This window comes from Acomys russatus, chromosome 14 (genome assembly GCF_903995435.1).
Source record: "Acomys russatus chromosome 14, mAcoRus1.1, whole genome shotgun sequence".
NCBI classification, from domain to species: Eukaryota; Metazoa; Chordata; class Mammalia; order Rodentia; family Muridae; genus Acomys; species Acomys russatus.
Genome location: NC_067150.1, coordinates 18,769,164 through 18,792,904, shown reverse-complemented (window position 1 = coordinate 18,792,904; position 23,741 = coordinate 18,769,164). Strand labels below are relative to the sequence as shown.

The 23,741-nt window shown below is 41.0% G+C and overlaps 1 protein-coding gene across 1 annotated transcript in view; it reads left to right on the top strand.

Moving 5' to 3' along the window:
- Positions 1 to 16,648: 16,648 nt before the first annotated feature.
- Positions 16,649 to 23,741, top strand: part of Dpy19l2 (dpy-19 like 2) — an 89,277-nt gene continuing 82,184 nt past the window's right edge. The window contains exons 1-3 of the mRNA XM_051156091.1: positions 16,649 to 17,169; positions 21,172 to 21,196; positions 23,258 to 23,345. Of these exons, the coding sequence (XP_051012048.1) occupies positions 16,788 to 17,169; positions 21,172 to 21,196; positions 23,258 to 23,345 (495 nt within the window). The 5' untranslated portion in view covers positions 16,649 to 16,787. The remainder of the gene's footprint in view (positions 17,170 to 21,171; positions 21,197 to 23,257; positions 23,346 to 23,741) is intronic.

Genomic DNA, 23,741 nt, shown 5'->3' with positions numbered 1-23,741 from the left:
AGGGAATCTCAAGGTGCATTATTCTGAGTGGTTAGAAGTTCTGTTGATGCAGTACTGTATAAAATCCACGTGTATAGGTTTCTTTCTGCTTTCAACAGGTTCAAAGCATCATCCAGAAGGCAATACTATAGAGCGTATTGACATGACTAACTCAAGTCCATTTCTCCCAGTAGAAAATGGGAATCAGTAGTGAAATGTTTGTAGTGCTGTAGCCCTAAGCATGTTTAGTTTCCTCTTTGGCAGTTTGCTGTGGAAGGGGAGGAGTCGGTGCTAATACATCCTGCAGTGTGAATGAATATGTGGTAATGCCTTTATCAAATTCCTGCCATATCCCCAGGCCATGATGCCGTAAACTCTGTCTTCAGTTCTTTTTTTTCCCCCTTTTTTCTAATAATTCCTTTTCTTGCCACAACTCTGCAGTTATGTAGTGAAAAGCATCTATATGCTATTTTAAAGCAAAAGGCTGCATTCTCAACAGGCTGCTGGCATAGCCACTGGGGACCTATCCAGAGCCCGTGCATGGATGGGTAAGGCTCTCTTTTACACAACGAAAATCTGGTGGCTCTCTTCTCAGGGGAGTTTCTCTGCCATGGGGGCCAAAGTCCCCTTCATTTTCACTCTAATGTGGGGGGTCTTTGCATAATAAAACACACTCACACAGGGGCAAATTCTGATTTTAAAAAACGTATAAATTGGCTTTATTGAAGCTGCCATCATTGCTAGGGAAATGCCAATGACAGCTCTTCATAGCTCACCATGCTCTCATGGATGCTTATGGGCCTGAATGTGCCCTGTGTCTGGTTTCTCCTATCCAACTGTGCTACACTCACGGACTTCTTTTCATTTTCCCTGGTCCCTAATATGAAATTGCATGCTGATCCAGTGACTACCTAGTAGAAACACCAACAGCGCTTATCAGCAAACGAGGGCGTCATCTAGTTCTTGCTGCCTTCTAAAGCTTTCCCTCTAGGTGTAAACTAGAGATTATGTTTAACTGCTATATAACCAATATGTTATTTTTTTGAGTACTGTGTATCTTAGCCTTTACAGTCAGGGTAACAAATCTGGTATTTTGTAATAGTACATTTCTGTAACAATATAGATTTATTAAGGTCATTAGACTTTCCACTTTGAAGACAGTGTGTTCCACTTACAGGATGTGACCGGTTGGCTTCACGTAGCTCCTCTGAACTTTATGCATAGTTTCAATTTTATATTTAGTTTTTATTCTACTCTGGACTTACTTAGAAAGTATTGAATATACTCGAAGAGATGGGAAATATCACCCCTGACAGTAGAAGAGTGTTTAGGCATAAATGCAAAATGTTTACTACATCACTCTGCAATTCTTTTTGTTTGTTTTACTGTTAGGCTTTTCCATGTGGAATGATTTTGCCGGCCAAGTCCAACCTGTGCAACAAGGCACCACATACACAGCCTGAGTGTGGCATGCTGGCTTTCGATTTTGCACTTGGTATTCTTTACCAAAGTCCATAGTTTACTTACAAAGAAACGCGAACTGTTAACAGCACCATTTTAAACTCCTGTGTCACACACCAAAGGCGAATCTAGCTTCTTGTGTGCCTTGTAGTAGTACCCACAGGGATTTGGCTTCCAGACAAAATACAGACATGCACTTTTTTTTAAAAAAAAACCTGTTGTGAGTGTGATGTTTAATCAATGCCAATAGAGCTAGGGTAGGGATTGATAGTTCATACTTGACTTCTTGCAAAAGCATGGTGGGACAGCATGCTGCTGCTTACAGCAGGAAAAAACAAAGGCGCTATTTTACAGGGTGATCCTCACCTCTCCTCCCCTCAGCTCCCCGCTGGCTTTGTGCGAAGATTCTAAAGACAGCCTGTGCCTACTTTTTCTTTTCCATGAGAATGAAAGCATTGTTTTAACACTGTTTTTGTAGGTTTCCCAATCCATATGCCTCACAACAGGTTTGTACTTTTTTTTTTTTTTAAAAAATGCTGTTAAATATGATCTTTTGCCAGTATTTCTTGACCTTATAATTTTGCTTCTAGTTAGGGAATATGAGGATGGAACTGAGGGAAAATACATGACGGACAGCAAATTGGGTTCTTGGAAAAGTTCCCCCTAAACCTCTTAACTAGGTGTTTGTTTCTCCTGTTGGTATTACATGTATGAGACAGAACCCTCCCAAGGGAAATGAGTTTGGAATGTACTCGCTGTATAAGACTACGCCTCTTCCAGCGCACACCCTGTGCAGCAGACTTGGGCTGTGAACTCTGTATTTTAACTGGAAAAGTTAAAGTTAAAGTTGGAGGTCATCTTATACACTGGAAAAGATATAGTAATCCTTAGGTAGTTCACAATTTAAAATTCCAATGTCTGTTCCACTAAAATTGGTGGCAATTATTAGATATTAATGAATTGAATAAAAGTGACTAGGACTTAACATGCATTTGGAATAAATTCAGGGCTTCCTCTTTATGGATATCACATTATAAAAAAGTATGGCCAAACACAATGCTGCTGAAGAGGCCTGGCCAGGCTTGCTGTACTGAGCTCTCATGGATTTGCTCATAACTCAGTGGCTGGTTCTGACTTATACTCGGGTTTTAAGATACACCTCAACAGTTGTAAGTTGGGTTGTGCCCATTCCTTATTCATTGACTTATCCCACCCTTTTCCCATCATTACAGTTCATGTAGAAACACATCCAGTTGTATCTGACATAGCAACAGTTGTTAGGTAACATTGTCTGTCTCGGAGGCTTTCTGCTCCACTGCTGGCATTGTCAGCTTGTAACAGTGAATCTTGTCTGGAAGCACTATCAGCTTCCATAGTCAGTGGATACAGAGAAGTCTCCCCATAGGGATTCATCATCAAGCAGAAACCTTGAGTAAGAGCTGTACTGACTTCTGGGGCACTCTAAGATCTTACCTCCCCAAGCACTGACCAAATGTCTGCCCTTTAGCTTCTCCAGATACAGCTGTGCCCTCCACAAATAAGGCAATAAAAAGAAAAGGAATCCTTTACAAATTCAAAGAATCTTCTCAGTAGTGAAACCTAATCTGACACTGCCTGTGCCCATTTCCTCTCTATTTTGGATGAACTTTTCAAGCTACTTTGCTTATTTAAAGCCTGATTATATTGAAAAAATTACTTAGAAATCAAATGTATGGGGTGGAGGTCGGGGATTCTTCCCAGTCCGTTAGAAAGGCAGATAAGCTCAGTGGTGGTTTAGTCACTAATGAGCCAGCTAACATACTGCATTAAAACACACATGTTTTTATTCAACATTATGCTGAGTAAGAAAAACTACTTCCATTGTTAATTGGCCAAGAGATTGATAATTCTTACAAACAAAGCAATACTTACGCTGATGTAGCAGGAGACAAAAGACAAAACATTTAGCCTGCTCCTCTAGAGAGTTACTGAGGGTAAAATGGGTTTTATATACATTTTTATATTGTGTTATAATGAAAGCCATTGCTGTAAATAAGCAAAGGGAAGGTTACAAACTTTTAAAACTTTAAGGAAGTGGAAAAACCCTTTTGTCAAGGCTTACTATTCTATACCAGTTATAAAATACCAAAACCCTTATCTTTCCTTTGCAAGCTTAGATATAGAAAAGCTCATTTATAAGTATTTGATGAGCTAATTATCCATAAGTATTTTCTAGCTTTCTTTATCTGCCTTTCTCTTTCTCTCATATGATTTCTTGCTCTTTTAAAGAAAGTGGCCTGTAAGGAAAGTGTGTGTGTGTGTGTGTGTGTGTGTGTGTGTGTGTGTGTATTTGGACAAAAGATACAAGTTGTTGTATTTTACTTTACTTCTTGCACAAATATCATATTTAGTTGCTTTTTAAAAGATTAGAAATCTTAAAAGGCTATTTGTTCAATTATGGAATTCTGTAACACCTGTTAAGTAGACTCTGTCACGGTCCTCTTGTTTGCTGTGTCTTCATTTGCTTAATGAATTGCGTGGAAAAGTCACTGTAATGCAGTGTGTTGGGTGGGGGAAGGGTATGGGAAATGTTTTATGGGGAAAAAATTATAAGCCTAATACTATGAAGCAACATCTAATGAAGTTCTGTTTAAGTGCAATATATTTATTTCTGCCAGAAATGTATTATCAACCTTATGCAATATTTGAAGCATAACATGTTATTTGTAAACAGCTAAAATTATATATTATCCCGAATTGTACAGAAGCAGGACTGTGTGGACCCTAGTTTCTTTTGTTAAGAATGGTGTGGTCTTCATTTGCACACACTGACGCTGTTATCTACACATTGTGACTTTGGGTGACTGTAGTCTCTCCTGATAAAAAGGGAAGAATTAGATGACACTGGGGCTCAACTGGGCATTTGCAGGTATGGCTCTGGGTTGTGATGCAGGGCTGTGGCATTGTTGTTTAAGGAAGACTACCCTCACAGCCACGCCTTTCTCTCTTCCAAGCACTCAGTTCTCCTCTTCCACCCACTGAACCCCCGGGAAAACATGATGTTATGTTTCTTATACCAATTGACCCTAAAATTGAGTCAATGTAGTGTACATACTCCTGCCTTATCTAAACACTGGTGTATGTAGTGATGTTACAGCAATAGTGCCTACCAAAGTAGGATTAGCCAAATTCAGGGTTTTAGGCATCTTTACACGGTAGCTCTTCAGAATATATGGTGTTATTATAACTTCCACTTGCAAACATCTCCTCATTTCTATGTATGCTGAATCACCTTTAAAAAAAAAAGTCTTATTTGGAAGAATTTCACATGTAAGAGAAATGTTGCAAGTATAGGAAATCATGTATGTTCTTTATTCAGATTCACCAATTGTTAGCCATAAGCTGCATTGTTTTGTCACATGTGCACTGAGTGGCACACACTCATGTGAGCAGATATGCACAAAGCAGAAACTGCCTTCTGAACTGATGGGGAGCATGTTGAACCTATGGCCCGTTGCTCAAAGTGATTAAAAGCATCATTTTTAAGAACAAAAATTGCCATCGCAGTTTTGGCAGCTGCAAGAAATCTAAAATGATCTTTCATCTATATTGCAATTTTGTGTATTTTCTTTCAATAGACAGTTGCTTCAGGATGACTCCTCAGCCTGTTTGGCTGTTTCATGACAGGAGTGTCCCAATTTTTCAGAGATTTTTAGCATTTCTATCTTTAATTGCTTTGATGCTCCACTGGTCCAGGTTTGATCACTAAGTTCTTTTCTCTTATTGATAGCATTTTTTAAAAAAGTATTCTTCAGTTCCTGGTACAATGAGCTATTTTAGGTTTATTTTATACTTTCTTTGCCACCCTTTCGTAGAAGGATCCCAGGCTCCTTTTAGCAGGGAAGGGCATTAGAAACTAAATTCGGGTGGTAGATGTGCTCATCCTGGTATGTTTATGAAAAAAAAAAAAAGACTCACATTGTCAATATGTCAATTCACAACTTTGAGCAATAGTTTTAGTACAGTTCCACTCAAAGTCTCAGCGAGTGCTTTGCCTATGTTCTATATAGAAAAGGGACAAGCTACATACAGCCAACTCAGTAGTGGTGACACAGGGACTAGATGTGCCTCTTTTTAAAACTCACTATGACATTACTCTTTAAAAAAAAATTGACTAGATAACAGCGACAGGATAGAGGGCCTTGCGGCACACCCATGCAACATAAATCACTCTTCTACCTCATTAACCAAGAAGCGAAGACAGTTCAGTGGTGAGGAGTCCTTCAGCACTGCTCCTGGAATAGTGTAATATACATTGCAAAACAGTGAGTTTAGATACACCTTACATCTATAAAAAGCAAATCAAATGTTGTACCGAAACATAAACCACAACACTCGAAAATTTTACAAGATAGTAAGAGAAAAATCTAGGTGTTTTAGTTAGGTTTCTATTGTGTCGATAAAACAGCAACTTGAGCAAAAGCAACTTGAGGAGAAAAAGGTTCATTTCATCTTTCAGTTTGTAGTCCACCATGCATGGAACTCAGGGCAGGAACCTGGAGGCAGGAAGTGAAGACGAAGCCATAGAGGGGTGCTGCTCATTGATTGACTTGCTCCCTGTGGCTCGCTGCTGCCGTGTAGTTTTGCTTTTGTTTGTTTTAGTGTTTTATAACACAGCACCAAATGTGTGACTCCTTTACCCAATAAGGTAATCTAATGGACTGTGCTAATACGAAACCTGCTTGGACTCAGGAGGTGCTCACTGGGTAAAGCTCTTGCGGCACAAAGTTTGAGGACTGGACTTTGCACCTACCGATCCCCTGAAATGCCAAGGAGCCATGAGGTCACCTGTGATCCAACCATCAGGAGGCAGAGGTACGATCCAGTGACCAAGCTGGCAGCTAGACTAGCCAAACTAGAGAGCTCCGACATCAAGTGAGAGAGCCCACCTCAATTTATGAGGCAGACAGTAATGGAGAAAGACACTTTATCCTATCCTTGAGCCCCACATGTGTGTGTACCACAATTACACCCATCTTTCATATGTACTTGCATGCCTACAGGTGCTCACACACATGCATATCAGACACATGTATAGACAAAAAATGAAAACTCTTTTTAAAAAATGATAGACAATAATAAAAGAAAGAAAATGGTGGACACAGATTAAAACAAAAAAATTTCAAAACATAAATGTGATAAAAGGTTTTCATTCATAATAATAAAGACATTTTCAAATGCAACAGAAATAGGCAAGTAACCAAATAAAATAAGGGCAAACATCTGAATAAATACACATGCATTTTCTAAGAAGATATTGGAATAGAAAATAAACACATGGAAAGGTATGCAGCATTACATGTGATTGGTGAATCATACACTAAAAAACAACTTAAGCATGTCTGTAATCCCAGCACTGAGGGAGCCAGAGGCAGTTAGATCTCTGTGAGTTTGAGACCATCCTGCTCTACAAAGAGAGTCCAAGACAGGCAAGGATACACAGAGAAATCCTGTCTCAAAAACCCAGAACCAAATGAAAGCTAAACCAACAAACCAAACAAACAAACAAAACTGCAACAATTTAAGTATCACTGGACATCAGAAACAATGCCAAGCTCTAGTAATGTTCATCCATTATGGATACTGAGAGAAAAGACTCCTGTTTGTTTCTGGGGGAAATAAAAACGGTCCAGACATAATGATAGTTTGCCATTTTTTTGTACAAAGCTAGTATCCTGTTATTATATGAGCATTATGCTTTTTAAGCTAGTGCCCAAATGATCTGGTCCTATGTCATATAAAAGTTTTCGTGTGAATTTATAACAACTCTTTTCATAATTATCAAATCTTGGAAACAATCAAAATGTTCTTCAACTGGTGAATCGATGGGCACATACGGCACAGCCATCATCCATACAACGCACTATTACTACTCAGTGAGAGAAAGAGATGTGCCAGGCTGGGGTGTAGCTTAGCTGTGGGGCACTGGCCCATTGTGTACAAGGCTGTGGGTAGATCCTCAGCATACGGCAAGAAAGGAGGCCCTAAGAGAAAGACAGGAAGAGGAAGAAGAACAAGTGAAAGAGAAGAAGAGAAGAATTAGAGGAGAGACACTGTCAAGCTGGGGGAAGACACGGAGGAACCGGAAGTGCTTTTTGCTAAATGGAAGGGTATCGAGAAAGGGCTGCATACTGCAGGGCTCCAGCCATGCAACCGCAAGGCATTCTAGATAAAGCAATATTACCAACCTGTAGGCACAACAATACCTTCTGGGTGAGGAATAAACAGATCCAAAGAGTTCTGGTGTGATACTCGAATGGTGAGTCTGAGAAATTATGCATTTGTCAAAACACATGGGACTAGGCAAGTGTGAGAATGAACTATACGGCCAACTAGAGACTCGTGACTAAGTGCACGTCTGTATCGACTCATCAGTTATAACACATGAGCTACATGAATCCAAGATAGGGGGATCTATGCAGAAGGCTGGCAGAAAAGGAGCTGCAGGAACTCTGCTTCTGAAAACTTTTCCTGTGAACCTACAACTTTTCTAAAATAAAATAAAATCTGTTAGCAGGGCAACAGCATGAGGTCACTGCATGTCACTGGGATCACTATGCTCTCAAGGATGGATAATACCCAGCCTGAGCAAGGATGTGAGGAAACAGCACCACTCCCTCAGGGATTGATGGTGGCCATGGGGGATGGTGTGGCCATTTTAGAAAATACCTGGCTGTTTACATAAAGGCTAGACATGAAGTTATCAGATGACCCAGACTTTTTAAAAGGTCTGCTCTCTTGGTTCATTTTCTGTTAATATAACAAAGTACCTGGATCCGGGCAACTTTTACACAAAGAGGGTTATTTGACACCGTTTTGGTGCCTGCCAATGGCATGGTGGGCATTTGTATAAGCTCCACCCAGTTGTCCAAACACAGCAGAGAAGTGGAAAGAGAAATAGGCATGTCCAAGAAGGATTCATGGAAGTCACCTTTGCCTTGGTGTGTCTGAGCCAGGCACACACACACTTCAGTAAGAATATACAATCTGGGATTGGGAAGGTGCCTCAGCAGTTTAAGCAATTTAAAATTATGTATTTGTCTTGGGGGATGAGTGAATATCTATATGAGAGATGGACTCTACTGTCCCAAGCAAGGGTCCTGTGGCCTTGGCCTGCAGTAGCTAACCTGACCTGCAGTGGTTAGTGTAGATCTCCAGCTGGATCAGTAAGAGCACTTTGGAGGCGAACTGCTACAAGTGTCTGGGAGGGCATTTCCGGAAAGGATTAACTGGAGGAGGAAGACAGCACCAGCTCAAAATCTGGGGTCCAGATGGCCATCTGCACCCCCTTTTCTGTTTATTTATGGGTACTGATGTGAGCAAGGACTGACCACTTGCTCTCGGACTCACAGAGACACTTGACTTCAGGCCTGCTTGCACAAGATCCCTCAAACTGAGAGCCAAAGTAAGCCTCTGCTTTCTAATTTCAGAGAGGCACCTGGAAAGGCACGTCAGTAACTTCTCAGAGAAACACATAGGTATTCTAGCAGATACCCAAGTTCGAAGACAGTTTTTAGTAGAGACAATGTGTGGAAGGAAATCTTCTTATAGAAAAACAAACTAATTTGAAATAACGGCCTTCCAGAAGTGCACACATGCTAGCACCAAAGTACATAGCTGAGCCCGGAGGTTCTCAGATTAGAGCCAGGCTCAGTTGTACCTAAGACCTTTGGATTAAAAACAAAATTGTAACACACTACTAAACAAAGAGATTGATTTTTGTCTTTGAACCTGGAAGCAATCTCTTACAAGGAGATAACTGAATGAGATAACTAAATGATACAGTCCTGGAATTTTAGAATGAGATTCAACTACAGCTCACACAATTGTGAGGTACTAAGAAATTTGTTACCATCTTTGTGAATAACTAATTCTGAAAATTTCAAAATCTTTTTCTGCGTCTAATGAGAAGATCATGCAGGTTTTTTTTTTTTTTTTTCGTTTTTGTTTTTGTCTTCCAGTCTGTTGATGTGGTGCGCTACATTTGCTGACTTACATACCTTGAACCATCCCTGCATCTCTGGGGAGAATACAACACGAGCATGGTGAGTAACCTTTTAAGAAACATTTATTTAATACAAATGAATGTTTAGCTGCATGTATGTTTGTGTACCATACGCACGCAATGTCCAAGGAGGGCAGAAAGCATGGTGAATCCTCTGGAACTAGAGTTATAGATGGTTGCAAGCTGCCATACAGTTGCTGGGAACATATTTCAGGTCCTCTGGAAGAGCAGCCAATGTTCTGAGCCATCTCTCCATCCTCATAGTAGAAAATATTTTTGATGTGTTATTGAATTCACTTTACAAGTATTTTATTCAAGAATTTTTGCATCTCTGTCCATAAAAGATAATGGTCTATAATTATTTTTTTCTTGAGTCTTTATGTGGCTTTGGTATCAGGATAATTGTGGCTTCAGCAAAAGAATTAGGAAATGTTATTTCTGTTTCTATTTTAAAGAATAATGTGAGGAGTATTGGCGTTAGTTCTTTGTTTATGGTCTGGTAAAAATCTGTGCTGAATCTATCTGGTCCTGGCCTTTTTTGTTGGGAGTTTTCTTTTTTCCAATTCAATTCAATTTTATGTAAATAGATGCTTGCCGGCATATATACCCGCTCACCACGTGTGTGCCTGGTGCTCCAGAGGTCAGAAGGGTGCACTAGATCTCTTGGAACCTGGATGACAACAGGTGTGAGCTGCCACACAGGTGCTGGGAATCAAGCAGTGATTCTCAGGAAGATTAGCTAGCGCCCACAACCACGAGGTACTACCTCCCTATCCCCTGCCTGGGAGATTTTAAATTACTGCTTCTATTTTACTATGAGCTATGAGTTAGTTTAAAATGTTTATTTTATCTTGATTTAATGTTGGTTGGTCATATTTACCAAGAAAACCATCCATTTCTCTTAGGTTTTCCAGTTTGATGGAATGTCACAAAACTGTCTATGAGTCATGCCTTCTGGAAAAGCCACACTCCAGGGCAGGCCCCATGCACAGGAGTTACTGATTAATGCAAAATGGAAATTTTGTGGGCCTTTCTTTTTGTTTTGTCTGGGTAATTTTTGTCTTGTTTTTCTCTGTTTCCCTTTAGTTTCTTTTTTTTCCCCCCTTTTCTTTTTCTTTCTTTTTTTTTCTTTTTTTTTTTTTTTTTTTTTTTTTTTTTTTTTTTTTTTTGGTGGTCATGATGATGGTGAAAGAACACGAAGTCGGGTGAGTAGGGAAGTGGAGAAGACCTGGGAAGGGAAATAACATAATCAAAATATATTGTGTAAAAAATTAAAAATAAATAAAAAGGTAACTAAAAAGGAAGAAACACCCTAACATATATAAAAAACTGTGAAAGACATGAACTCTAGTGCCCCATATTTGACCACGTCCCCTTGATAGGGAGGCCTGGTGGCACTCAGAGGAAGGATAGCAGGCTACCAAGAAGAAATTTGATACCCTATGAGTATATACAGAGGGAGGAGGTCCCCCTCAGTCACAGTCATAGGGAGGGGAGTAAGGGGAAAATGGGAGGGAGGGTGGAATGGCAGGATACAAGGGATGGGATAACCATTGAGATGTAATATGAATTAATTAATAAATAATAAAAAGGAAAAAAAGAAACTGTGAAAGAGCATGAACAAAATCCTACCCCTTTTTTTTTTGGTATAAGAATATTAATTTATGTGAAACCAGTTGTTTAAAATGTAGAAAGCTTATAAACTTTTCAGAATTGTGGTGACTGACCTGTCCATATGCTTTGCTTCATATAACCAGGATAGATGTAGATGGAACTTAACTGATTAAATTTGTGTTTGTGCATTTGTTATACAGTGAAATTCCCTTTATTTGGTGTTACATTTGGAGTTTTTCTAAGTTTCATGTCTGGTGCACTGATCTATCACAAGGCTTTTATTTGTTTTTCATTTTTTCCACATTAAAGTTTGTTCCCTCAGGCAAGATGGCATGATCTTCTAATCCCAGGACCTGAGATGCAGAGACAGGAGTGTCACCAACAGGTCTGAGCTGATCTAGAAGTAGTTGTTTAGACAAGGACTACAGAAACATTTGCTTGACTAAACAAAAAAACAAAAAACAAACAAAAGAAAACAAACAACAGCAACAACAAACCAACCAAACCAAAAAAAAAAACCCCAAAATACTTTATTTTTAAAATATATTTTATTCATTTATTCATATTACATCTAAATTGTTATCCCATCCCTTTTATCCTCCCATTCCTTCCTCCCTCCCATTTTCCCCTACTCCCCTCCCCCATGACTGTGACTGAGGGGGTCCTCCTCCCCCTGTATATGCTCATAGGTTATCAAGTCTCTTCTTGGTAGCCTGCTATCCTTCCTCTGAGTGCCACCAGGCCTCACCATCCAGGGGACCGTGATCAAATATGGGGCACCAGAGTTGATGTGAAACTCAGTCCCCACTCTCCACTCAACTGTGGAGAATGTCCTGTCCATTGGCTAGATCTGGGTAGGGGTTCGAAGTTTACTGCACGTATTGTCCTTGGCTGGTGCCATAGTTTGAGTAGGACCCCTGGGCCCAGATCTGCCTGTCATAATGTTCTTATTTTAAAACAAAACAAAAACTTTAAAATGTTGGTCATTGTTGCCATCTGCTGGTTACACTGCTTAATTGCATTTTTTCATTAAAGGCACAAAATTTCTTACTGATGACTTTATTCACAATACCTAGGAAATGGAAACAACCTAAATGTCTTTAAACTGAAGACAAGGCAATAAAAATGTAGCCCTATGAAGTTTTATTCTTATATAAAGAAAAATGAAATCTTGAAAACGTCACATACACAGATGGAAGTAGAAAAATGCGAGGATTCTAATGCCCAGATGTTAGTATATACACTGAGGCAACTGCAAAAACCAAGAAAGTAAAAAAGGGTATTGAATCAGGGAGCAATAGACAGGGAAACAGCAGAGGACAAGTGATCTGATGGGGGAAATTGAGAATGGGGGGGGGGCTTTGCTTAAAGGGGGAAATAAGAGAGAGAAAGGAGGGTAAAATAACAGTAATGATAGCTGAAGAAGTCATAAGGAACCATACCATAAATATCTGCCTAAAATGCCTATAATACAGGTAAGTTGGCATAAAAATAAACATACATGGTTTAAATGGAAACTTTCCATCTGGGCTGACAATGATCTCTCCAATGATCAAAGACCATCTGAGAAGAACCCAAATACCAGGCACGAGAAGCCTTCTAGGTGCTGGAGAGATGGCTCAGAGGTTAAGCGCACTGTCTGTTCTTCCAAAGGTCCTGAGTTCAATTCCCAGCAACCACATGGTGGCACAAAACCACCTATAATGAGATCTGGTGCCCTCTTCTGGCCTGAAGGTGTACAAGTGGGCATAACATGGTATAAATAATAAACAAATAAATCTTTAAAAAAAAAAAAAAAAGAAAGAAAGAAAGAAAATGAACCTTCTAATGCATTGTGGGTAGGGATGCCCAAGAGAGCTCCTAGAGGCTGTTGCTATTACCCTTGCTTGTGCCCAAGAGGTGGAAGAGAAGTCCCTATTGCTGAACACACCGTGCACTTTAGAGGCCCCAGAGCTGGAAATGTCCTGAAAACTTTCTCCCTGAGGACCAACTTTCATGGCCGTGTAAGGTGCCATGCAAGTTTCCAAAGGAGGGAAGCAACCAATAGTCCCACCCAGCCATGATACCCCTGAACCACAGCGGTGACCAGCATGGAAGATAGCTTTAAAGGCACAGTAGTGGCACATGTACCTTAATGGCAACCAGCTTGTCTTTAATCAGATCTAAGACCTGCTGGTCCTGGAAACATAGCCGAATACCCAGGACTAGTGATGTGTTGGAGCTTGGAGACGCTCACAACAACGACTTCACAAAATCAGCAAAATCCCTAGCTGCACTCTAAATACTTGTCCTTATACCCACAGAGAAGTGTAGTCCTCACCCCCTCATCAAGGAAACTTCTCTTTGCAATGGAGACCATTACAGAAACCCTCAACCAATCAGAATGAAGAGTTGTGGAGCTCAGTCCCAAAGGGTACATCTACAGAGCACCTCCCTGATAAGGAGTCATTGGGGAAAAGGGGGACAGAACAATTTTAAGAGCTAGAGGAACAGGAAATTTGCCACGAGAAGCTACACCCCAAAACTATCACCAATGTTATTGCCTAAACATGAGCCGAACAAGAACAAGAGCAATAGATATGGCAAACTGGACAGGACAAAGACCAAGATGCCTCGATCCTACAGAAAGAACTGCAGCCAACTAAGGAGGGAGCACACCAGTGCCATACTGTCATCCCTGAAAACATACACACAGTAGTATTACATAAACGGAACAGGTTGTACCTATTTATTTAGAAACATATACATAAATGTATATATACATATATATAAGTGTATATATATCACAAATATTAATGAAAAATAGGCCATAATTTTTTACTTTAAAATGAATTATTTTTGTGTCATGTTGCCTGGAACTGGAGTTAGAGATGAATACTAGCTATCATATGGTTACTAGGAACAGGACCCAGATCCTCTGCAAGAACAGCAAGTGCTCTTAAATTTCTGAGCCATCTCTCTGGCTCCCTGCTCTCTACACACCGAGGCTATGCATCTCAAAGAGAGCAAAGAGGGATATTGGAAGGGTTTGGAGGGAAGAAAAGGAAGGGGAACTGTGATTATAAATCTACAAAGCATTTAAAAGTTGGTTTAACCAAAAGGGGGGCACACAGACAAGTTTTAGCTATATAACTGGATAAGTCACCTTTATGTAAGAGAGATTATATTCTAAGACATGTTTGTGGTATTTGAAGGAGAATGGCCCCTGTAGGCTGATATGTTTGAATGTTCGTTTGCCAGTTGCTAGAACTGTTTGGGAAAGATTTCTAAGTGTGGGTTGTTGGAGGAGGTGTGGCCTTGCTGGAGGAGGTGTGGCCTTGCTGGAGGAGGTGTGGCCTTGCTGGAGGAGGTGTGGCCTTGCTGGAGGAGCTGTGCTACTGGGGGCAGGGTGAGCTTCGAGACTTCAAAAGCCTCTGCCATTCGGTTGGCTCTGTCTCTGCCTTGTGGTTACTTTCTAAGCTAAGGCTCCAGGTCTCCAGCCACGCCCTCCCACCATGGGTTCCGTTACCATCTGGAAACATGAACACCAGATTAAATGCATCCTTTCGTAAATTGCCTTAATGATAGTGTTTTGTTAAGGCAATAGAAAAGTAACAAGGACAGAAGTTGGTACCAGTGAGTACTGTATTGCTGTGGCAGGGCTGACCATGCTGGGTTTTGGAACTTTGGGGACTTTGGACAAGGAAAGCAGTTGAACTCTGTGGGTTGGGCTGAGCAGGTCTTCAGAGTAGAAGCTTGGAAAACAGTGGTGCTGGGAACAGTGTGAACTGTGGAGGCCCAGTTCAACAGGTTTCAGCTGGGAACAATATGAGCAACTTGGTTGCTAAATCTATTCTTGTGATATTTTGGCAAAGAAAGTGGCTGATTTCTCCCTTGTTCTAGGAACTTGCCTGAAGCTAAATTGAAGAGTTTTGGACTAGTTTTAAGACAGTTCTAAATTGTGACAAGTTGACATTAAAACCGAACATAATACTATATTTTGGACTGGATAAGAAAACACATCATGCTTATTTTTCTTTTAGAAAAACGGGAAATAGCATCTTATTTCCTATCATCACTAACTATTTACCCAAAATGAGTTAATGGCTCCAATATTGCAGGGCATGGGTAATCCTGCAACTTAGTGCTTGATGTTGATGTTTCTATATTTTCATTGACAATAAATAATAGCACAATGAATATCTACATAAATTTTTAAAGGGTAAAAGGTACTATATTGTATTTTCAAGGGATGGACTATAGGTAAAATGATGCTTCTGCAGGCAGTTGGAAAGAAAGTACAGGGAGAGTTAATGAATTAAGAAGAGGTAATCCCCACACTCCTTCTATTGTTGCAAAATACAGAATTAAAATGCTCACATTAAAAATAAGACCTTTCAGTTTGACCTTGTGTAATCTTCTAAGATTTTTTTTCCAGCTGAACATGGTGGCAAAACTTGTAATCCCAGGGTTAGGGAGGGTGAGAAGGAAGGAGTTCAAGACCAATCTGGACTACATAGTAAAACGTTGTCTCACATAAATACGTGTGTGTGTGTGTGTGTGTCTGTGTAACAACAATATCTTGTATTTTTAAACTCAAAGTTGAACAGACAAAATTTACAACCTGTTCAATTGTGAGCAAATTTTCATATTCCTGCACTTCTATTTCCTATGCACTGAGTAATAAAACATCTTAAGCAACACACAGTCCCAGGAATGCAGAAATGCCTCTTGAGAAAAATCTTATAAAACAAAAAATTAAATAGCAACAGCATTTACTTGTTTTGACTGTGTTGAATTTAGATTACTGAGCAGATGAATAGAACTGCCAGTGAGCACTCTAAAATTTAAGTAAAGCATAATTGATGTGGACTAGAGAAACGAGTTAGGGCTAGAAGAGAGAGTTCAAATCGGCAGAAGAAAAGACAGAAAAACCATTGGATGGTGTGTGTGTGCGTGTGCGTGTGTGTGTGTGTGTGTGTGTAAGAGAGAGAGAGAGAGAGACAGAATGTAGTATGGTTTTCCTGGTGTAGACCTCACTTGCAACCACGGAAGATGTATCCTGAGAAGTGGAAATTAAAGTCGAAAAGGTAGATTGGGAAATATTACTGAAAGTATTGACCAATAAACAAACGACTTTAAGCTCTGAGGGATATGGGGGAGCCTTGAGCGTTTCCAAGCAGTGTTCTTTTTGTATGAAGACAAACTTGGTCATTGCCGGCTGTTAGGGAATTCAATGACGTCCTAAAACGGATGCAGATGAAGTGGTATGGACTCCAGCCTTGCAGACAGACTTGAGACCCAAAATATGGTGGTAGTCTTTCTAGTGCTCTATGGGAACTGTGAGGCCAAGGCTGCCTTTCTTTAGTTCAGGGAGGTTTCTTTCTTGTACCCTTCTCTCAGCCAGAAGCTGAGCTTTACTTAAGGACTGAGTTCTGTCCTGCCGGGGGAAAACCGCAGTGAACTCCAAAGCCTAGGCCCTGGGGCAGGCTACACCACTCGCAAGTCCTGCTCGCGTGCGCGCGGGCTGCACGTGGACAGCGCAAGGCTTCCTGGACCATCCTTGTTTCACGGTCGCTATGACAACGAGGCTGCCGGCAACGGGCGGCGGGGGGCTGGTCGTTGAGGCTGCCAAGTGAGTCCGGCCCGGCCCTCGGACCTCGCCCTGCGGTGAGCCAGCTCCATCTACCTGAACGAGGGCTATGAGAAGATGGTGGGGCCTACAAGGAGTAAGCTCAGGGAAGCGAGCCCCGACGCGCGGCAGTCCTCTCGCACCACGCAGGCTAGGCGGAGGCGGGGCGCAGGGACAGTAGAGCCCCAGCTGGAGCGCGGCGCGTCCCAGGAGAGACCCAAGCGGTCCCTGCTGCAGCCTTCCGTCCTTGGCTGCAGGAACCTTGCCGGGGGCGCCCGCAGCTACGCACAGCGAAGGCTCCGAAATCTGAACGCGCAACATTACTTTCAACTGGAAGAGATCACCAAGCTCCTCCTCCTAGGCCGCTTTCAAATCCTCCATGCTCTTCTGGACCAGTTGCGTGAAAAGGTGCAGGCACTGCAGATGAACCGCTTCCCCCACAGGACCCTCTTTGGCGTAGGTGAGGAGAGCCTGCTCAGAGTACTCCAGTATGGGCCAGGAAGGATGTTCCTCCCAGCCTAGAGACTTGAAGGGTTTTCTTGGGACTTGGAAATTTGGTCCACAAGTGTTTGGGTTGTTGGAAGAGTTGGTGGCAGGATCTGAGAATCGCGTGCCAGGAACTCTCAGCCTTCCAGTTCCTGTTTTAACCCATTTTTAAATTTTCTGATTTAGTTGTTATCTGCATGCTAACAAGAAGTTACCTGAATCAGAGCAGTCAGTTAACACAGTGTGTAGAATTGGTTGTCTTCCTTCTGGACAAAGCTATGTTTCTTTGTGTTTTAAATAAAAGGGTCTTTGCTGAGATCACTAAGTGGAAGAAGGGGAATAGTAGACAGTGTATCAGCCCTGTTGATACTTACTTCCATCTTGCTGAGCTTTAGCTACTGCAGCCCAGGAATATTTCTGTGTAAGCACGTCCTCCATTTATAACTCTAATTCTCTGTAGTTTCCGAGGCAACTTAAATGTTGCTGCTGTCTGGTATTTGAGCCGAGAGCTTGGGCAGACTAGCTGCTGGTATAAACTGAGCCATAAACACTCCAATACAAGTTATTGGTGTCTCTTCCCACCATATGGTATTTGGCTGCTGATGTAAAAAAAAAAAAAAAAAAAAAACGAGTTGCCCCACTGAAGTGCTAATAACAGTAATTAAGATTCCTTAATTGAAATTTATATTTAGATTTCCATCGGATGTCTATGCCAACATGCCCGTGCCGCGTACACAATCAACAAGTCCACGCTCCAGTGTACTTGGGGTACAAAGGAGTTACCCCCGAACAGAAGGAAGTGGGATGCTATATCAGAGAGGACTTTTAGAACCTGGGTTCTAGCAAAGGGCTCATGTTTGGCTTTGTGGAGCTGAAAAGTGTGTGTGTGTGTGTGTGTGTGTGTGTGTGTGTGTGTGTGTGTGTGTGTGAGAGAGAGAGAGAGAGAGAGAGAGAGAGAGAGAGAGAGAGAGAGAGAGAGAGAGATGCTGACATGATGGCAAGATTCAGGTCCTAACAGTAAGACAGCATGGTGTGAAAACAAAATTAGGATGAAAGGAAAGACATGAAGAGTAGGAGGGGGAGGCTAGTGGGGGCATTGTCATAGAGTTCAACTCAGTGCTAGGTGGGAGGCATTTGAACTCTTTCTGTGTGAATGCATGGATTCTTTTCTTTCTTTGTAAATTGCTTTTTAATTTTTTGGATTTTAATAAAATTACATCATTGTGCCCCCTCTTTCATCTCCCCCTAATCCTCTCATGCATTCCCCTTGCTCTCCTTCAAATTCACGATCTCTTTCTTTTTAAATGTTGTTACACACACACACACCTCACACCCCTAAGAACATAAATGCACCCTTCTTAGTCCATATCGTGTAATGTTACTCGTGTGTATATGTTTTCAGAGCTGAATATTTTTTACTAGGAAAGCAGTTGGTGTGCTTTCCCTGGGAAGGCTGCTGGGTTTTTAAAAAGTTCTTTATGAAATATTATAACAAAGTGTTCAGTTTATATATAAATAATGTTATATATGTAATACAAATTATATATATTTAAATAATTTTAGTTTCTTTTATAAAGTTATATATATATATTTAAAACATGAATTGTTCAGGGTAAAGAGAACCATCCATGGCATTTGGTAGCTATGTGGTGCTGGCAATGAGTCGCTTTTTCTTTAAACCTTAACAAGCTGCTTGATGGGAGTGTGCTTTTGAGATCGTGTGGCTTGAAGTATATACTGTGGACTGGAGATGGACGGAGAGAGAATATGGAAAATTCTTGCTAGGACCAGGCTTCAGTGATGCACATAATAGCAGCAGAATAGGATGGAGAGGAGAGGCCGGTGGAGAAGGCAGCTGCTGAGATTGCAGAGGAGGCCGGAGAGGCAGGAGGGGAATGAAGATAATGACTCGGGCATTATCGACATCTGTGTAGAAGTTGAAGCATCAGATGGTAGAGAGATATTCAAGGCAAACACCAATGTACAGAAAGAAAAAGGGAAGACTAAAGACATTTGTGGAAAAATTTCAAGATTAGTTTTAACAGACAAGTAAAAAAGGACAACCGACATGTATAGAAATGTACATCTTTTTGAGGGAGGTGTTGCAGGAGGGATGAGAAACAGGAACAATTTCTGAAGATCTTTGGAAATATAGATGGATCGATGTCATATTTGGCCTTTCACATTTGTGTGTGTGTGCGTGTGTGCGTGCATGTGTGTGTGCGTGTGTGTGTGTGTCTGTGCACCCTACCACTCACACATACAAAAGCCAGAGTAGGATGTTGGCTTGTCTTTTTCTGTCACTCTCTACCATACTTGCTTGAGTCGGCTGTCCCACTGAAGCATAAGCTCATCATTCAGTGTAGGTTGGCTGCAGTGTGCTCTCAGCATCTGCTTGTCATTACGCCCTAATCTTTGGTTTGTATAATATGTAGCCACGCCAGGCTTTATCACACAGGTCCTAGGGATTTGAATGTAGGTCCTTATGCTTACAGAGCTCTCTTAACCCTGAAGCCATCTCCTCTGTTTTTGTTTTCATTTAAAAAATGTAATTTAAATATTTTTCAGTACATATCATTAACAGGAAACTGGGAATGAAGAAATATGTATCGTTGACTTGGACAATCTCTGTCATTGTTAAGTAAACTTTATCTCAGGACATCTTTTTTTCCAGGTGAAGGTTATAAGTTCTTTTCAGAGTCGTGCAGATTCTGCACAATCTCTACAGAATCATTGTTTTTATAGCCTTTTGAAACATAAAGAACACTTTTAGCTTGAGGATCATACCAAACACCGACTATGGGTTACAGTTTGCCCGTCCCGATATAATATAATATAAGCAAATCTGAGAAGAATTTAAGATGAGCCCAGCATGGCCAAGTTGTACAGGTGAAGAGGAGCATGATTGGGGATTTCAGCATGATAATTTTATGTTTCTTCATTGAATTATTTTGCATTTATTCTGTTAGCCAAGATGAGCAGCTTTTAAAATTATTTTAGGAAGTGAATGTTGGTGGCTGACTGAGGTCTCTTATCAAGGGTGCTTGGTCCAGCCACGAGGAAGCTGCCACCAAGTCTCTGTTGCGAGTTCTGCAGTAGCTGAGTGAGTTGACTTCCCCAAGACAGCAAGGGCCTGGGAAATTATCAAGGTCAACTGTTTCAGAACTTTGGAAATCAGTGAAAGCTTTTGGGATGAAAGGGCACTCATTCAGGAAGAGCTGATGGGTCTATAAGAAGTGGACTTTGTAGCATTTAACTTGTTCTCCTCCCAACCCCCATCCTGGTGCTCAGCTGCATGATGGCCTGGACCATAAGCATCCTCCTGGTCACTGTGTTTGTAGTTCAACAGGGAGATGCACATACCCAGAGCATCGTGGATCTGGCCCTGTTCCTCACTCCCTATGAGCCTCATGCAGGGAGCTCATCCTGGCCCTTGGGGGTGCCTAGATCCAGGCGCTCTTCAGAAACAGGCAGTTCTCCAGGGTCTGAACAGCGCAGCTTAGCTTGCAAGCACATGGGTGAACAGGAGATTTCCTGCACTTAACTGTGTTCTGATGAATGCAAGGGACAGTGTTCTGGGTTGGCTTCTGTGGGAAAGAGTCATTTCTGAAATAATATTACCTGAGCATAGTCTATATGCTTTAAACTATTTATATAAAGAGAAAATAGAATAAAAAACAGTAGTGAATCATACTGAAAAATTACAGTAAGGGCAAGCCAGCCACTTCCTCACCCTCACAAGTGATCTAAGAGGGCCATGTAAAAACTTCCAGGGCCTTTCCACTTGCAGAGGTGCACAGCTCAGTGTGCTTCCCACCTTTCCAGACTGTTCCCTGGTCCACAAAGACAGAAGCAGCTGACCATCCAGCTTAGTGAGCTCCTACTCTAGGCTTGTGCATTTGAAGTGCTTATTTTAAAGGCATTTAATAACAAAGCTGTTTTTAACTATTTCTCTCTCTTTTTTCTTTTTTTCCAGCTACCTTTGTGGGGATTTTGCACTGGTAAGATTTTAGTCTCAGCTTGAAATACATAGAAATATATGGGTTAGCTTTTGCCATTACTATTTGTAAATTGCAAAGCAACACCTCCCGGGGTGCTTTTTAGAACACCCACACCTATACCACTTTGCATGTATGCATTACTTTTGTACAGAGCACATGCACACAGCAGCATTTACAGTGCAGATGCTTTGGGGAATAGTAATCTATGAATTCAAATACGTTTTAAAGTTAAACAATAGTTTATGTGTGTTTTGACTCCATGGATGGTTGTGTACCATGTGTGTACTCATGGAGGCAGAGTCCCTGAGCTGGAGTTAGAAGTGTCTGTGAGCCAAGTTTTTGTAACTGCTGAGCCATCTCTCCAGCCCCACAAATGAAAGAGTTTTTGTCTTTACTGAAGACTCAGTACTGTATTTCTTTATTTTTATTTTTGCATGTAGAAGTGACAGATTTGAATGATTTTATTTTCTTTTTAAAAATTTAATTAATTTATTCAGATTACAACTGAATTGTTATCCCATCACTTGTATCCTCCTGTTCCTCCCTCCCTCCCACTTTCACCCTATTCCCCTCTCTTAGGTCTATGACTGAGGCGGACCTCCTCCCCTACTATATGGTCATAGGCTATCAAGTCTCATCTTGGTAGCCTGCTTATCCTTTCTCTGAGTGCCATCAGGCCTCCCCACCAAGGGGAGGTGGTCAGATATGGGGCACCTCAATACTATATTTCTTTAAATACCTCTGAGTCCCACAAGGCTTTGCAGTTTACTTCACCTAAAGCCTTCACTATCTTGTATTACCTGTTCATAATTGTTGACACAAGTTTAGAGGCAAAAATCTTAGGAACATCTGCAAACTAAAAGACAAAAAAGAAGATAAAGTTCACTTTTTCTCTGAACTGGAAATGGTACTGAATGTCTGCGATTCCAGCACTTGGAAGGCTGAGGTGGAAGGACTGTGAGTTTGAGGCCAAGATCAGCGAAAGTCTTTCCGCAGTCGTATGACAGAAATGCTTTGAGTGTGCATTCCCTGGTACTCTACTATATAAAACGCTATTTTTTTTTAAATCATGTGTAAAAAGTTATAATTTCATCTGGAATATTTTCATTGGTACCTGAGCTCAGCTTTTATATATGTAAAAAGTGCCGAGTTGCACCGGGCGTGGTGGCACACGCCTTTAATCCCAGCACTCGGGAGGCAGAGGCTGACGTATCGCTGTGAGTTTGAGGCCAGCCTGGTCTACAAAGTGAGTTCAGGACAGCCAAGGCTTCACAGAGAAACCTTGTCTTGAAAAAAAAAAAAAAAAGAGGTGCAGGGTCTACCACATTTCCTAGACAGTGTTGTTCTGCTATCTTATCTGTGTGGCAATTTTGATGTGGGTGCTGAGGCTGGACCAGGAAGAGGCATTTTTTTTCCACTATTGGTTGTCTGACATAGGACCTGCCTGTAAATCCAGGAGAGAAACTATGTTGACATACAGACTTGTGGTTTTAACTTTGTTGGAAAGTGTTTTCTAAAGTGAGGGCAGCACATTTCCTGACCATGACTGATTTTACCACATGTACCATTTTGTCACCAGCAACACCTTCTGAGTTTCACTGCTAATATTCTTTCAAGTACAGTCCTGTGGGGGACTTAAAAGGCCATTATTTAATTACTTTACTCAAAAATTATTTTATTTCAATTATATTTGAAGTGCTTATCAATAGTTACAAAAGTGCTCTCCAAACCTGGCATACTGGAACCACTCCTGCAACGTGGAATAACACACAGCCTTTCCTGTGTTCTTAAGCAGCCTGGAGTAGAAGAAGAATGAGGGTGCCATAAGAATTATAGATATGCAAGTACATGTAATAGTGGAGTTAAACAGTTTGGAGGGTGTGCTATGCTGAACTATAAATGCTCACAAATACACAAGTTCATAAGTAAATTGTAAGATCACCTCAACATTTATTATAAAACTTGGATTTACTTTTATGGCTTTCTGAATTCTGAAACTGTTTTAGTGCTGGTTTTGAAGCCCATTCTTATTATAATATGTTTATTTCCCCTCCCCCCTAGGGCACACTTAATAACACTTTTTGAAAATGATCGCCATTTTTCTCACCTCTCATCTTTGGAACGGGAGATGACTTTTCGCACGGAAATGGTTAGGCTCTTTCTTCTAATTAATTTACACTTTAAGAATAGTGGGACAGCAAGGTAGAAATGTAACAGGAACTGAATTGAGCTTCGAGTGAATCCCATTGTTTTAGGCCCTTCCTATGTGAGGTTGTCAGTACACTACAAACCTTGGCCGCCGCTTTTTCACTTTCTTCCAATAAATCTCTTGAGGCATTTAAGCTCAGGGGTTGACTATATTCTTAATGTTTGTATGGCCCTTGAATACTTCAAAGGTGTTATATCCAAGGATGGCATATAAACTACTGTTAAGTAAAAGCATAGCCATGGCAATCTGGGTTTTGGTGACAGGCACTGGATGCAGACAGTAGTTGTGAACTTTTTTTTTCTGTCATGGCTGGTCAGTTGTCTCTGATTCCCAGGC